The sequence below is a fragment of the Aythya fuligula genome, chromosome 17, assembly GCF_009819795.1.
Source record: "Aythya fuligula isolate bAytFul2 chromosome 17, bAytFul2.pri, whole genome shotgun sequence".
Classification (NCBI taxonomy): domain Eukaryota; kingdom Metazoa; phylum Chordata; class Aves; order Anseriformes; family Anatidae; genus Aythya; species Aythya fuligula.
In genome coordinates, this window is record NC_045575.1 from 2944189 (window position 1) to 2961936 (window position 17748).

General features: G+C 38.7%; 1 protein-coding gene across 1 annotated transcript in view; it reads left to right on the plus strand.

Moving 5' to 3' along the window:
• The first annotated feature begins 3921 nt into the window (after window positions 1–3921).
• IFT81 (intraflagellar transport 81) overlaps window positions 3922–17748 on the plus strand; it is a 42496-nt gene continuing 28669 nt past the window's right edge. The window contains exons 1-7 of the mRNA XM_032198960.1: window positions 3922–4282; window positions 5102–5205; window positions 5888–6068; window positions 9059–9148; window positions 10204–10269; window positions 10589–10699; window positions 11985–12069. Of these exons, the coding sequence (XP_032054851.1) occupies window positions 4139–4282; window positions 5102–5205; window positions 5888–6068; window positions 9059–9148; window positions 10204–10269; window positions 10589–10699; window positions 11985–12069 (781 nt within the window). The 5' untranslated portion in view covers window positions 3922–4138. The remainder of the gene's footprint in view (window positions 4283–5101; window positions 5206–5887; window positions 6069–9058; window positions 9149–10203; window positions 10270–10588; window positions 10700–11984; window positions 12070–17748) is intronic.

The window sequence follows — 17748 nt, forward strand, 5'->3', positions numbered from 1 at the left end:
CTGTGGGTGCATCACTAGCTCTGGTTTACATGAGGAACTGGGTGGCCTCAGCCACCACAAAAGAACCTTGCTGGGTGTCCCTTGTCCACATATGCAAGGGGGAAGCTGAGAGCTACAGGAGCATAACGGCAGAAGCAGCAGCTCAGACAGTGAGTCCCTGCACTGGGAGACAGCAGTACAGGAAGGTCAGGAGGCTCCTGGCCATGCTCCTCCCACTCCAGAGGTGTATTCCAGGCACTAGTGCAGCTCTTCTCAACAACCATATCAATAGGCATTTGCAAAAATAAACTGGGTTCTGGTTGCACCGGGAGCTGAGCACTGCACTGTGAATTATGCTGCTTGGCTTTCCAGGAGAGGGCACTGCTACATCAACCCGCAGGCCAGCACCTCACTGGAGGAGCCTCCTTGTGCATTGTATGTCAACAGCCTTGCAACCCTTGCTCTCAGCATCTCCCACAGTGAGCAACACTCTTGCAAGCAGATGCTTTGCCTGAAGCTGGGGCAACTGTAGAGATCAATCTAAAAGGACTGAAACCTGCACGATGTTGGCCTCCTTAGCCTGACTCCCCACCTCCCAACACTTTACATCAGTGCAAAGAAGGTGCCATATGCTTCCAGACTGGACAGATGCAGATGACTTTCATTTCACAGGGTTGACAATGATGACACAAGGAGCAGAGCAACAATAAAGCAAGCTTTGGGGACATCAGTGGCCACAAAGATTTTCAGCTTTTTTACCTCAGGTTGCATGGGACACAGTCCTGTTTGGTCTCAGGATAGTTTTGTGTCAGGTAGGATTAAAAACAAGTTCAGCTAGCTGACCAAGTCCCTAGTCTGAAGGCAACACAAAGTATGCAGTTTGGCTCCAGCTTCTGATACGCCATAGTTCCATGCACAAGCTGTTCAATGTGCTGCAAGCCAGCTACTGGCATCTGGCTCAGGGGCTCAAGGAGCAGGTGTGAGGCCACCATCTGATGCTGTAAACACAGGAGAAGGAGCTGTAACGAAGTAGAGCTGTTGAGGTGGGACCTGTAAATCTCATTTTCAGAGTCAGAGAAAAGAAGACTGGATCAGAATATATTAGATTAATAGGACTAGGTTCCTTCCTCTTGTAACAGAAGACCCACACAGAGGCACAAAATGTATAAAATCTGCAGAACAGATTTTTTTTTTGTTTGTTTGTTTTTTTGTTTTCCCCAATCTTTTACTATTTTAAATCACCTAGGATGCTATGGCTGTATTTGTGATTAACTATTCAGAACCAGTTTTTTTTAGCTGTTAGAATTGTCTTAAATGCTTTTAGCACACAGGAAGAGGTCACATTCTGACCACAAATATGCTTGATTGTTTGAGACATCAGTGATCATTCCTCATGCTTTTGCTGACCACAATCCATACCGCTACACTTGATATTAGTGACTTCAGCAAGCAAAATCCTGCTATGTACTAACAACTGCCAAAGCTGCAACTGGGAGGAACTAGAAACAGACCTGGGATGCATTTAAGTGCTAGAATAGCCAGAAACAAATTGATTTTTAATATAAGCCAGTCAGACCTAACTGTACGTATAAAAAAAACACAATAGCTATAATAAAATAAACAAAAAAAAACAACACAAGAGGACCTGGATTGCATAAGACATGCTGCAGTAATTGGTGTCTTCACTTCCTAAATACTCTCATTTTCACATTAACGTCTTCCATCTGTTTGGGATCTGAACTCAGCAGCTAGGCCGGATGCATTCATCTTCTTCTCCATGGATGTTCCCATATAAGGTGATCTCTCTTTGCCTGTGGAGCACGATTTCAATTTGCTCAGGTTTCGTTCCTCTCTGATTTGCTGGCCTCTATGGTCGAGCTCCTCTTGCAGTTTTGTAAGGCAGTCATCCACGCAACAGTAGCTATAAAGGGAGGAGAAAGTAATGAAGATGTGCCTCCAGATCTAAAGAGACCTAGATAGCTTATTTTGCTTCATTCTCTTTCTTCTGCACACTGCCTCTGCATGATACCCTTTTAATAAGCAGTTTCCATAAGCCTTTTCCATTCAGTATAAAACATGAGCCCTATCCAGAGAATTGGACAGAACTCTAGGGCAGCACTGTTGCAACAACTCACTTGTCATTAGAAAACTTTGCTTCAAATTCTGTATAACTCTCTATGCAAACTAACTTGGGAATTTGGAAAATGCCTGCAGAATTGTACAACAAATATGTATGAACATTGGCCTTCAATTCTGTGAGACCTGATCCAGGCATCACATCACCTCAATTAAGATCCGAGTTCATGGATTTTCACCACAACAGTGATACAATCTCATGACCTTTTTTTTTCTTATTGTTGTGTTTTCTAATTTTCAAACATCCTTCCTCTTCTTTATCATCTCTGTAACACTAAGGAGACATACAAAGAGGGGAACTGTCCTTTATTTCTTAGAAGGTGTGAGGAATGGAAGACTTAACAAGAATCAGAGCAGCACCCTCCCACCGTGCCCAGCCCAGATCCAGATCCCTCTCGCTGCCCTTGGCACTGAAGGCACAATCCATTTTCTCCCCTGTACTGAAACAAGGATGTGTTTCTGTATTTGCAGAAACATGGCATTTCTCCAGCATTAAGGAAGTACTGCCCAGGATCCATGGGTCTGCCACTTCCTATTACCTTTCTGTGCAGTCTACAGGGAGCAGAACTGGTCCCCAGTGCCTCCATGGGAAATACCCTTCTCATTTGCTCCCTCTGTGTATTCTATATGCTCAAAATACTCATCAGAAGAAAAGCGTAACTGATACCAGGAAAGCATGACAAGGGAAAGTAGATCTCTTCTGGGAACTTGTAGGTAGATACGATTCCTAAAGGTCAGTATACAGCCTGAAAGCACAAAGGAAACATGATCTGGTTTTTAAAGTTCAAATCCAGGAGTCAGGAGACTCGGATTATGTTCCTGGCTTTCATGCGCAATCAAAAGCTCCTCATCCATCCCCTCTGTGACTGAGTTTATCCAGTTAAAAGCTAGGACAGCAATGTAGTGTCACTTTTCAGGCTCTCAGAGAAGATCAGTAAATTAGGATTTTATGAAGCATTTTATATTCCTCAGAAAGAAGAAAGGAGCTAATCTAAGATAGACGCAGTACTTAGAATTGCAAAGCGTTACATTTATGATTGCTATTTACTGAATAAAATTCCGCAGTGATTTACAACCTGTGCATTTCAATTGGCACCAATTTAATATGACTCACTGCGTATTTTACTCCATCATCTGTGGACTCACGTGGGTTTCTAAGACAATCCAAAAAGCTAATTGTAGTAGCAGAGGCTCCAAAATCCACCTATTTGAGGTCTAAATGTGATTTTTGAAGGATCTGCAATTTAAAAAATGTGCAAATTGGAGATACCACTTTCATGAACAAGCTCCGGAGTCTATTTTTGATTGTTTGGTATTTTTGAAGCGCCTGTCCTCGTTCAGATGTGGTATTGCTCACACTGACTGTGTGCTTATTGCTCTGCTGAGGCACACTGGCAACCCAAGGACATAATTTGCCATTCCCCCCCTCACGAAGCGCCCCGTTTTCCACACAGATCCCCCGTGCTTTCCTCCACAGCACGGAGACAACCATTCCAGTCACGCACACCAGCGCCATTTCCCATCTTTTTATTGTGCCAACGACCGCCAGAAACCCTAACTGGGTAACGGCAGCAATGCTTTTATACATCTACACGCCACAGCATCCCCCTAATAAACCGGGGTGCTCATTATACGCGTTAAAAGGCGAATAAATTCCACCAGCGCCCCGCGCCGCTCTGCGCATGCGCAGCCCCCCTCCCGCTCTCAGCCGTCCCGGCGCGTTGGCTGAAGCGCGCGCGCGGCAGCGTCGGAAGTGACGCAATCGCCCCGGCCTGGCAACCGTTACCATGGTAACCGGGAGGCGCTGAGGGGAGGTGAAGGCCCAGGCGGCCCCGGCGCCTCAGGGCGCTGCCCCCCGAGGGTCTCCGAGGGTCCCGGCCCTTCCCTCGGAGCCGTGGGGCTGCCAAAATCCTCGCTGAGGTGGTGCCTGGCCCCGCTGCCCCTGTCAGCCCTCCCCTGGTCCCGCCGAGGCCTCCTCACATCACCTCCGGCCCCGCCGCTGAGGCTCGGCCCGGCCGCCACCATGAGTGACCAAATGCAGTTCATTGTTGAGAAGCTCAATCAGGAGCCCTTCAGGAAGAGCTACAATCTGATCACGTTTGACTCCTTGGAGTCCGTGCAGCTCTTGCAGCTGCTCAATGATGTGCTGGGGGAGATTGACCCGAAGGTAAGGGGGGCAATCGGAGCTGCTCAGGCCTGGGGAACTGCAAGCGTCATGGATGGGCTCGTCACAGAAACTGCGCTGAATGCTTTTATTTAGGTCTGGCTCCGTGTTCCTTGTGGCATGTTTGGTTTACCAAAATAGCTTGTATGAATCTTCCTGGAAGTAAATGTGCCTGGCAAAAATCCTTTTTGTCTCTACATCAACGTGGTTTTGGCAAACAAGCAAATGGTTCTTGGGCCAGGGATACTGGACCCTTGCCCCCTAGAGTCTGATGACTATATTTTATCTTGGGAATCAGGACACAGATCTTACATTGCTTCAGACTGACAATGACTCCATTCTTAAGTCAAAAGTCAGGCTGTGTCTTACGCACTTACACAGGACAGCGACTGATCAAGAACTGAGCCTTGTGATTTCTCACTTGTGATAGATATTGAGTTGTTAACTGCCTCAGCCTCGAGGCTACCAAAGGTGTGTGTGAGATCAGAAGGGTTCATTCACGTACTTGGGTGCAGATACATGTGCCCTGGTCTGGTAGGATCCCAGACTTCCTTGGTGGAAGCAGATGGTTTGTCTGTATAGAAGCAGTCCTGTGAGCAGGGAGAACATATGCCTAGAATAAAATTACCTAAATACACATGTAGGAGAAAAATCTGTTAAAGAGAATCAGAGCTTGGTGATAAAAAAGAATGTTCTGTATGGAACATCTCACTTCATTGACGTATCATATGAAAAGTAGATGAAGTCAATTCTTTTAATGTTACCAGTTAATTAACATGATTTGAACAAATACTGTTTATTTGTTTATTTACAACTATGTAGCATGTTGTTGACATCAGAGAGGAGCTGCCAGAGCAAACAGCTAAAAGAATGTTGACTCTCCTTGGTATCCTTAAATACAAACCTCCAGGAAGTATATCAGACTTGTAAGTATCTTTTTGTCTATAAATTGCAGCAAAATGTGCTTTACATATTATGTGCAATGACCTGTAATTCAGTAGTTTTTAAAATTTTTGACCTTGACTATTCAAGCGGGCACCTGTAGAGCTTCAAAGATTGTTCCTCGACTGTCCCCATGGCATATGGCTCCAGTGGTGGCAGGAGAAGGCTCCTGCAGGTGTAGGGCAGCCTCTGGGGCTCTGCTGCAGTGGCCGCCGTGCCCGGGACCTGCTGTGAGAGCTGCTATTGCGGAATCGGCCAGGAGAGGGTGCCGCCTGCCTGGCAGGGTCAGTCCTGCCCCGTCCCCTTCAGCCCAGCCGCACAAGGTTGCCTTGCACCGTCCTGCTTCAGGTTGTAGCCCCCAAAACCTGTGATCTTTCCTCATTGAAGACTATACTCTTCCTGAAGAATATCTCTGGATAGGAAGAGGTGTTGGTGCAGGCTTTAGGCTTTTTATGTGATACAGGGTTTTTATTTGCCTCATGGTAGCAGAGTTAGGATCATGACCAGCAAACTGGCATCATGAGTGCTTTTTGTTTTAACACCATTAAGAGAACCATTAGGCAAGTGGAGAGAGGATGTCAAAACATTGCTAACTGTTCCCAGCCAGCATTCTTGAGTTTGAGATTTATTGGTACGTGATGTTTGCTTTTTCTTGTTTTTGTATAGGAGTGCGTTTCGCCAAGGGTTAGTTACGGGAAGCAAACCTGTAATTCATCCTGTCTTATACTGGCTTCTTCAGAGAACCAATGAACTCAAGAAAAGAGCTTATCTGGCACGTTTCTTAGTAAAATTGGAAGTGCCAGTGGAGTTCCTGCAGGATGACACTGTGGCTGACGTCAATAAACAGGTAGTAATTTTCATGAATGCCAATGTTTTCTTGACATTAATTAATTGAAGTGCCAGTAGGAGAAGGGATAAATGAATCAGGGAGTTACCGTTGAAGTAGATGTTCAAGTGACTTATGCTAACAGTTAAAAGCATGTTGGAATCAAGGGTGGGCGACAATTCATAAAGAAAAGTATATGTATTGACCTGCTTTCTTCCGGTAACCCTGAGATTGTATGGTAATAGGTAGCATTGAATTAAAAGGTTTTAAGCTAATTAAATACTATGTGCTAAATAATGGCTAAGACAAAGACTTATTATTTTTTAAAACACTTTTTTTTCATTCCTGTGATCTCTGACATGGATACTTTTAACATTATAAATTACCACTTTAAATCAGAAAACAGTATGACCAAAAGCCACTGCTTCCTAATTGTCAACTGATTGTATAATATTTAGCCCCTAATATTTATATTAGCATTACCCCACTTCTGCTTCAACCATTTTTTAATTTTTTTGTGTGTGAATAAATCTTTTTTTTTTTTTTCTTGGGCTGACATTCCTACTCATTATGTTCCCACTTCTTTTGTGAGCATTAAATGTTGATTTTAGATAGTGAGTCTGGGTGGGTTTAAAATGCAAAGCTTAAAGTGAACCAATGTTATGTTTTTACATTTGTGTTATCTGAGGTACATATTTACTTAATTTTTATCCAGTTTTCTCTGCCTTTTGTTATATATAGTTGCTTGTAAAATCCCAGTGTTTTTTTAACGGTTGTAATAGGTAACTCCATTTATTAACTGTGCACCAGCAAAGCTGCATAGCCTGACTGAAGCTTGACTAAGCCTTTTCCTTTTTTTGTTACCACTTCTACCATATCTGATTTATAACTTAGAATAACTAAGCGGAAGTAGCATGGAGAGAAAGGAATGCAGATTGTAAGTTTTTTCAGTATGTCACAGTCCCAATATATATAAATATCCAACTCCATTAATTCCATTACATAAAATGTGTTCCTTTTTGGGATTACAGTAATGTAACCATCTTATTAAAATAATACCCTACTGATTTAATTCAGAACAGAAGCTGGGGTAATATAGTGCCTTTATGTAATTTAGCATAAGCATGCAAATAATTTAGATACTAATGAATTAAATAATTTTGCCTAGGTATTTAGATAGACAGGCACGGAATAGTGCATTTTAATAGAAACATTTAAAGTACGAGAATCTGGAAATCTTAGAACATGATCAAGTTTTATGGGTGTATAGAGTCAAACTCAAGTATAATTTTGCAAATAATTTTAAAAAGATTGTCAGAATACCTACCACCTTCCCAGTTGTATTGTGATTTGGACATCGGATTGGCTGCAGTGTATAATTGTAAAAACAAGCAAATCTAGGCATAAATCTAGTTGTCCACTCTGAAATTAGTAGCTCCCAGGTGCCAGGAATCTTTTTTTCCGTGGTTTAAACCTGGATGTTCTTTGGTCAATGAGTGTGTCACTTATTTCAGGTGTGCGTGGGCCAGCTGCAGAATGTTTTTTACTCAGTGAAAGTAAAAAAAAAAAAAACAAAAAAACCCTTTATTATGATTTGGCAAACTGTGCTGTGCCCTTGTTTGAATTTTGCCATTGGTCTTGAAATTTCATATCCCAATAAGGAAGAGGCTTGCTAAACTCACTTGTTGAAAAATAGCGAATCCACACAAAGGAGAGCTGTTGGACATCAGCAATCACGAATACAGTTGCTCAGAGATTCAGAGATTACTTGCTGTTTCATTATTAGCTGAACTACTTCTATAAAGCCTAAGTAACTGTAGGCTAGTTGCTTTTCTGCTAGTACCTTTTTTATTTTTTAACTCATTATTCATCATCCAGCCTGTGTATACCTTCTTATCATAACTTATTTGTTTAACTAAGATCTTTCTATTATTTAATCTGTTTCTCAGTAGCTGTTTTGCTTTTTTTTTTCTTTTTTATTTTTTTTTCAAATTAATTTCAGCTTGTCAGTGTGAGCCTCATAGTGAAACAATCAGAAACAAATGAAGTATTTCTAGAGGCTGGTTGCTCAGGGTTTTATAGAATAGGATTGCTGCTTCACCACTCAGGGATATGTCATCTTTGTTTGAACTGGCCTTTGCTGTTGCTATTTTGTGTTCAACAGTCATATCAATTGCTCTTTCCAGGAAGTAAAAAATGACTTGATATTCTCTGTTTAGATTTCTCCATCTTACTGAATGGCTGTTTCTGTGGAGATTATTCTTCCCTATATCTCAGCTTGCGTTTCTCCAAGTTGAATCTAAATTTATTTCCTATCCATATTTCTAAACTCTTTCTGTCCCCTGTTATTTCTCTGCCCACACAGACTTTCACACTGCCTCTCAGTTGAAGATTACTGGTGGGCAACGTACTGGTGTGGAGCTAGCACACTGTCTACTTCTCTCTAGCTGTCGAACTACATATATCAATCTCTATAACATACTGAGGGCACGATTATGCAATATGTCAAAACTATTTCTCACATGTTAAGTCAGGTGTGCTCTCGGACTGCTTTGCTGGATAGAAGTTCAGTGCTCTATAAATTCAAGCCCTGTTGCTTAGCTCAAGCATCTTGTTAGACCCAGCTCATCCTTTTTAGCCTGATAATTTTAACATGTGTGATGTACACAGATTTGTAGTAAGAGAGAATAATTTGTTAATGTAGCTTTGTCCCTTTCAGCTAACATCTTATCCTCCTGTTTTGAAAATACAGTATGCATTGCAAGGGAAGAGGTGAAAACATCGAAGACGTTGTGAAACTTCTCAGTGTACCTTCAAATGGAAGATAATTCACTGACAGTTTTTACTTTTGTTTTATAAGTTGATAAGCTTTAGTGGTGAAAAATCCCTTGAATTCTTGTCTTCACCTTATTTCTATTTCTATATTTACTGTCTCAATAGTAATGCAGCATGTTGGTCTGAAAGCCCATAGCCCTAGAGCTCATTCTGTGTATTTTTATCTCATTTTATAGTATGAAGAACTGATGGAAGCATTTAAAAACCTACATAAGGAGTGTGAGCAGCTCAAAACATCTGGTTTTTCTACTGCAGAAATAAGAAGGGTAAAAATATGAAAAAATAGCACAACTTTTGAGATTTTTTTTTTGAATGTCAGTTTTATTTTTCTGGTTCTGTGGACTCACAGTGTGGAAGTTGTAGAGGTCAGAGCTAATAGGCACTGCAGTTGCTTTTTTGAAACTGTTCTCTGTTGGCAAACATTAGAAAGTCCTCTCTCATGCTTAGAACTGAGCTTTCTGAAGCAGATTGGGAAACAAGGCTGCCAAGACTGTGTTCAGCATGATTTTCAAATATTAGAACTCCTTATTTTTTGTGACCACAAACTGATATAAAACCTTTTCCTTTACTGATACAGGGTAATAATGTCAGAGGTTGTTGAATGAATTAAGGACTTAAGTCAACAAAATGGTGCTTCTGTGTGGCTAGGGTGTTAAGTAAAGATATTTGCCCCATTTCAGCAAAATATTTAAGCATGAATCTAGCTTTCCAGTAAGACACACACATAAGTTAAGCAAGTATTGAGATAAAGACTAAATTGGAGAAGTTATTTCCTTTTCTCTCACAACTGTCAATCTGTGGAGTCCTGCTGTTGTAAGATAGGATTAAAGGAGGATAATAATTGGGTACATGTTTTAGAACTATTAAGTGTTTCTTTTAACAAAATTTTAGTGGGAAAAGTGGAAGCAAACATCACTCCTATGCAATTTCATGCAAATTATCTGCCAGGAAGTGTGTGATGGTGGTAACCTTTAAGAACATGTGACCACATCAGTTCTTGAATTCATGCTGATTTTTGCTTGTTTCTGTTTGTTTTTTATTTTAGAGAAATACACAAGTTTTTATTTTAAATGTTCACATTAGTACTCAAGGATGCAGATAAACTATTGTTAACATAAAGAGTATTTGAGCTGAGGAGGATGTAAGAGAGATGAAAGAGACTGGAATCCTGTGTGTTCTGATCATAGATTGATAAAATTATAACCAGTTCAATGTATTCAGAGAGGAATTATGATTTTCATGTTGGTTTGTACAGTATTTAGTCTCATCCATATTATATAGTAAAATACATTAACATTTATTTATTTTTGCTGCCGTTTAGGATATCAGTGCAATGGAAGAGGAGAAAGATCAACTCATCAAAAGAGTAGAGCGTCTTAAGAAGAGGGTAATAAGAGAAGTAATGCTGTTACATTTCAGTGTCATAGTCCTTGGCTTGCAACTCTGATTTTGGAATGCAAACAAGGATTAGGATAAACATACCGTATGTCTAGGAAGGAGTCAAATAACTAAATGACCCACAGGGAATCTCCCTAGGCGTTAGTCCAGAGCTTTTAAGAATCTTGAGTCCAGTACTTTGCTGTCATTTCTGAGTAGTAACATGTATGGAAAGGAAGTGCTAAGTGGGCTTGTGAGACATATGATCTCTTTTAATGTATTTCTCAACTATCTGACAGTAACATGCACTATTTATCCACTTGCTGTAGGTGGAGACAGTACAAAATCATCAACGAATGCTTGAAATAGCAAGACAGCTTCGCTTAGAAAAAGAGAGAGAAGAGTCTTTGGCTCAACAGAAACAAGAACAAAAAAATCAGGTATTGACATAAGAGAGTACCTATTAAAATAAATAATTGTTGACATCTGTTTGGGGGTCATGCATATAAAGAAATAAATCAGAAATAAACAGAGTTTCTCCCAACATCAGAAAATTAAATCTCGTTTAAAATAGAAATAGCTGTGTACATTTTAAAGGAAGAGGCTTGACCCTACAAGTTTTGAACATCTCATTTAAGATATTTGGCTGCCTCAGCTGCCCCTGACATAATCATTTAGCAATCCCAGGAAATGTTCCATGACTTATTGTGGTAGCACCCAAAGAGAGGTCATTATATTTATGGTAGCGAGCAAATGTTTCCTTAGTTTGATTATATCTCTGTACACTTGCACTAAGATTTCAGCGGCTAAGTGATACAGCAAGTACCCCAACTTTTTGCTGTGGATCAGTGCAGAGGGAATAAATATTCAGGAGCAACCTTTGGGTTTTGGTCCCTAAGTCTGACAAAGATGATGCTGTAGGAAGCACTGGAAGCAGCTGGAATCTGACTATAGGGCAGGGTTTATTCCTAAGATATGTTGTGGAAACAAGATTCTTTAATAATAAGTCCAGCACCAGACTGTTGTATCATCTCACCAAATTCTGTTGATTTCAAATATAACATGAGCTTCCACACTGTATTAAAAGGAGAAAAACTCAGATTTCTAATATTGCAGTCTATATCTGGATTTCAAATTAATGTGAATCAGGGTTTCAAGCTGTTGGGTCTTTGCTTGAGGGAGATCACAAGTAGAATGAAAGGGATGTCTATCTAATTCCACTTCTTTTTATGCCTTTCCCGAAATTGCAGAAATGCTATTCACTTGGATGTTGTTTGGCAACAAGCTTTGCAGTGTGTTCTCCACTTGGCTCAGCGTTAGAATGGTGGATTGCTGTGACAACTCAGCTGCCTTGCAGGAACTGCAGTAAAAGATAGCTAGAATCAGGGCTGCAGTAGAAAACTGTCTTTTTTTTATTGTTGTTTTAATGTTCAAACCACTTGAAGGTTTGGTTAAAAAAGAGTTGAATGATTTTCTGCCATAGAGAAAATATCGCTTGGGAATACAATAACACTTTTCTTAATTAACACTACAGAATATCAAGTCAATCCAGGCCAATTGTTGAAAATTTCTTTTGGCATGTTCCCTTGCGAACCAGCTGCTTATAGCTACCATTTTTTTTTTTTTTTTTGTATTTGGGGTTCTTTTTGATACCTTTTTGTTTTCATTGCTTGGATATGCTTTTCAAATGAATTAACTTATATGTGTCCAATTGTGTCTCAAAAGTTGTTCCATGCAGAGCAGAGACTGCAAAGAGCACAGCTCCAGCTGAAAGAGATGCATCATGCAGTAGTGGATTCAAAACCTGAAAGTAAGTGGTAATCTACAACGGTTGGGGGTTTATGCTTTTTCTCTGTTAGAAATGAAATCAAAACTGTATGACTGTCAATAATATGGTAGTGCCAAAAAGCCTATAGGAATACTGAGAAGCTAACAGAAGAAATAACTTGTGTTCTGAAGTCACATGCTTGAGATCCTAAGGCTGAATGTGCCTTGCCATAAAATGCCAGGTTTAGTGAAGTTTTATGTTTTTTGTGTTTGTAATTGAGCATCAGTGAAATACTGCTTCTTAAAATTTTTCTCAATGAATGTACAAATACATTGAATACTATGTTTTAGTCAGTGTAGATTTGTGGGATTTTTTTAGTTTCATTCAATAAAACATTCGCGTGAAGGGCTTTAAGGTCTGTTTCTTATTGTATTTTTGTATGGTATCAAAAATAAAGCCACTTCCTAATTAAGCTTTTATAGAGCATGGATTTTACACACACACGTGTATATACATACACACATACACCTATACGTAAGATTATATACACTAGATACTTGTATATTAATGTATAGACTTAATATAAATATTTATAATATATAAAATACTTTATTCTCGTGATGTCACTGTAGCTGAGTTATTCGTATGTTGCTGCATTACATTAATAATGTCGAGACTGCTTCTGCTCATTTTCAGTGGTATCTCAGTCTGCAAATAAACTCAACAAAATAAATTATACTACTTGTAGAGTAAGTTAGTCCTCTATGATCATTTATAAAAATAGCAGGTGGGAAGGAATTGTGGTTAGTAGATTAAATGCATAATAACTATCTCCAAAGGCTACAATTTTACAACATCTAAGCTGCTGATGGTGTAGTTACTTTGAAGGAAATGTAAGAAGGATTAGCCTGAGTCAATGTAGGGTTCAGTGTTTCTGATGCATGTGACCACAATAAGGTTATCAGGAACCCATCACAGGATTGATACAGGTTTTATGCGCTGTTTATACAGGCATTGTGGATCATCAATATAGAAAAATTCTACTGTATGGAGGATTGTATTGTGAAGGCATAAGACTCAGAATGGTTCTTTTCCCAGAACTTTTGCAGTTGCATTCGAAGTTGCTCTGGTAAAAAAAAAAAAAAAAAAAAGCCATAGAATGATTTTTGTTTTATCTACAAATTACTTCCCAAATGATAGCTATAGATTTAAATTTAGCAAAGTAAGTCATTGGCCTACTTTTTCAAGTACATTTAGTATTTCAGTTGCATCACAGAACAGCTTTGGCAGTTGTTTTGAGTTAGAGGATTTTTCTCAGTCAACAGCATGTTATGTTTTTATTAGTTCATAAATTTTATTTTTTTTTTAAACAATGTTCATCAGCTGCTGAACCACAAATGGAACTAAAAGAGTATCTGAACTATCTTCTTTACTCTGAGGGACCTGCAAGTAATTTTGTAACCGTTCCATTTTTGCAGTAGCTACCAGAGAGTTTATACAGCAAAGCTGTGTCAACATTTCTATTTCAGTTCCAGGGGTATTTTTAAGGCCAGTGGAAACTTGATGGGTTCAGTTCACAGAAGCAAAGGTAACATAATAAAAAGTCAGTAAATATGTCGTTTAATCATTGAGATGAAAATAAAGTTTACTCATTTAATTCCCTTGTCTTGAGTCCTGCTTGCAGGGGAAAAAAAAGTGTTTAGATGATCTGAAGATAAACTTGGAGTCATTACTTAAGAAAACTTCTTTTGAAATTTTGCCCAAACAAAGACTTCAGGACTTAGCTTTGTAATTGCTTTTCTCCATACTAGTTACAAAGACGCTGCTTGTCGTAGCAATTACAGAATGCTTTTTTATTTATTTATTTTTAATAATTAAAATTAGGTGACCAAAGTGCATTGAGTAGGATAACATTTATTTTAAAAGCTTTGTTGGTCTACAGTTAGCACAATTTATTTTACATAAAAAAAAAAAAAAAATCCCTTTGGCTGAAGTTCTGTATCTCAGCTGCATACTCGCATCAGTATAGCTTGTATGCTGACAATTCAAAGGCTGTTTGGTAGTTGTGGATTTTCTGTACAAATCAGATGCTTTCCCTTAACATAATTGAGTTCCATTTTTAATACTTAGGTGTTTTTACTTCCAAATCAAGATAAAATTATAAAAATTGTTGTGAATGAGTGGAAACTTTTTTATATGTCTTACGGACACATGCTGCTTCAACTACTTCATCTTATAATTACTTTAGGATGACACTTTTTAAAGAAATGTAAAGGAATTCTTTAAAGGATGCAACTAGCATGTATTTAAGAGTGGCGTTAATATGCAATTAGCATCAGTCTGCTTTAGCTGTACCAGGGAAGTATAATTTATGGTTAGTAGTTTACTTACTTTTAGAATCATAATAAGTTATTTAGAAAATCTTGTCCTGTTTCATGAAAAACAGTTGATCATTGTCAAATATCTTTCAGACTAAAATTGATAACATTGGTTTCCATAGTGCACTCCTTCCTTGTTTATTAACTTCAGTACCACCCAGCATGTTGCCTAACTACAGAGAGGGAATTCCTGCTGCTAGTACTGACATGAATTTCTGATTTTTTTAAATTCATCTTTCTTTGTTCTGGATATGAATAGTATTTTTATTGATACTGATCACTAGTTTGAATAACCTAGCCCATGATTCCTCATCAAGGTTGCCGTTTTTTTTGCTTGGAATATCTCTGCTGGAACAAACACAAATTGTGAATGCCAAGAAGTGAACCGAATTACTGAAATTCTTTATCTCTGTCCATTTTACAGAACTTTATTGTTCATTTTATTAGCAGAAATATCGAGAAGTAGATGACTAGCTTGAAAATATTGATTAAAGAATGGGTTAAGAGGATTTTTGTTGATAAACAGTGAAATGTGTGATTTATACACTAAATTAAGTTGGTATGGAACAACATTTAGAGCAAAGAGAACATCAAAGATACCAGTTAAAGAGGAAATGTTTTATACAGATGTCTCTTTTATATCATTTGAAACATTTTATGAAAAATAGAAACTTAGGAGACTATTACTAATATCTTCTATTTGAATGAAAAGGTTAACATTTTTCTTTTCGTTAAGTTTAAACCTTTTCATTTGCCACAGAGCTATCTTTCCCTAAAATTCCAAGTTTAAATAACTTCCTTTCAAAACTACAGACCAGGTTACAATTATGGCAAAGGAGAATGCTTAGGTGGAACTTGATAATAAAATTGCTTATAATTATCTATCGGAAATACAATCACTGTCAATTCATACAAGGTTAGGGGGAAACCACTTTTAAAGTGGTTTAAAAAACTAAGAACTCAGCACGACCTATGTTAAATGGATTAAAAGGAGTTTACTGGAGCTCCCAGGGTCAAAGAGTTGGTGCTATCCTTGCATTTAGTTGTAGAAGGAAATGTAACAGAAAAGTTGTTAGCTCTTTTTTTAACTCAGGTATTTCTATCACTGCAAAACCGCATCTGTGGTTTAGAATTTGAGATGGTCGTTGAAAGTTAGATTTCAAAGAGACACAATAATATTATAACATGGAAAGCATGCCTTACAGTACAAGATTCAGGAAGCTGTTTAATTTTTGAAGGAGATATTGAAGGGATGATCTGTCATCATCTGTCATTATTTGTATGTCCCAGATCTCTTTTTAATATGGGGAAATGGGAAGTGATATCATTAGAAGCTGTGGACTGAATCACTTAAATACTGCTTTGTAGAAGATGATTGCAGACAGGGAAGTGAAGGCTTTGACGTTTAGCAAGTGAATGCCACGTGGAAGTCTATTCTACACCTGCCTTTGTCATAGCCTTTCTATGTGATATTAAACAAAGCGTTGGTCAATAACCTATAAAATGAGCGCTCCTTTTTTTTTTTTTAATTATTAAATCAGTTAGTGTTGCAAATGTTTTTGGTATAGAATACACAACTGGTAGCCCATTGAGGGGAAAAAAGTAGTAATCTGAGCTCAAGGTGGATCAAACTTTAGCTCAATTAGCAGAATTATGCAGGGAAACTTGCCTTTTTCCTACATGACTGAGCAAGCATCAAGAAACTCTTTCTCCCACCCATCTCTTTGCAATAATAATAAAAATTGAATGGAAAACATGAGGAATTACTGTTAATAGCTCTTCACATGTAAATACATGGTTGGCACAGTCTTGCTAAAATAGCCTTAGGGCACGGAGCCAGGCTTTTTGTGCAGCTTACGTATGTAGATTTTGTAATCATAAGTCAATGTTAAAACATTAAAAACAGGGTTTATGTGTGTAATGGAAAGATTTAAAGTATGCTTGCTTTTCTTTCCTTGAGCCTGGGAATATGAAAAAGGGATGTCTTTCACTGAAAACAAATCTTAAAAGAGCTGCCCTGTGTTTGTTTTCTAAGGTTCAGTTAAGCAGCAAAAATAGCTCTTAGGTAGTTACTTCTCCATATGTCAAATCATATAGGAGGAAAATATCTCCAGAAGTATTTAGGAAAGAAACTACATTAGTCATGAGGGATGTTGACATCATCATGTCTTTCCCTGTCAAGATGTCAAGTTTTAACTTGCTTCATTGCTTGGTGCACCTTCAACAGCAAGCGTGAATGCAGAACCAGCCAGTGTTTAAAAGAAGCCGGTAATAGCTCTTGGGTTATCTGTGAAGCAAATCTAGATAGTGATCAGGGTTTTACCCTGTGAAGCCAATAGGCCTCTGCTCTTTTGAAAGCAATCATTTAGGCATGGTTGTTTCCTGAGTTTAGTGTCATATCTATGATGAATTATTTAGGCATATTTATGTGGTTTTATAAGAAGGCTGGAGTAGGATGAGAAATAAGATATGGTATGTATGCAGATTTTCTTTTGCTACCAAGAGGAAAGCTAGAAAACAAGAAATTAGTTTGATTAAACTGTTAATATTAAATATCAGGGTAATTTAATTGACATCACTTTGATTTCCACGCCAAAGTTCTTGGTTATAAATATCTAGTTGGGAGTTGTGCTTCTAGTCAGTTCTGAGGTGATAATTCAGCTCACGGTGTACGTGGGAAGCTTTGCTGCTTTTGCAGAGGTGGTGGATTTCTAGTGAGACTTGAGAATGTAGTCCTTCCTGCACAGCTCTGTGGTGGGCCGAGGAAGACTGGAACCCAGTTCTTTTGCAGGAAAGAAGTGGGAATTTTCATGGGTTGATTAATGTTCCCTCTGAATGTCCAGGGGTGTTTCTCAGGTTACAGCTGTAGCGCCCAGTGCCTAATGGTTATTGCATGCATATAGTAAGTACGCTTTCCATTCTGAAATTAGTACTGATGCTGTTTATTTTGTGCAAGATGAATGACCTTTCCACATAGAGGAAAAGAACCTATGACATTGTTGCTTTTCATAAACACAGAGATCAACAAACCGAACTGCTGGAAAAGAGGAATTCCCACTCATTTTTAGTTTGCGTTGACTTTATTTTTTTTGCAGCACTGCTTTCCCTAGGGTCTGTTTCCTTTCTTCTCATTCTCGAGGCTTTCTTAGAACTAAGAATGGCTTATTTCCTCTCTGGCAGCTAGACCAAGTAGCTTTCCTTTCAGTCTAAGCTGAGAGCAGAGGCTGAAGAGGATCTATCAGTACTGTTTCTAGAGGTAAATAGTTGCAAAAGAATGGGCCCCCCTTTTCCAAGGCTTGTATTTCACTGTGCTCTGTTTTCTTTTGCCAGTCAGTGATATGGT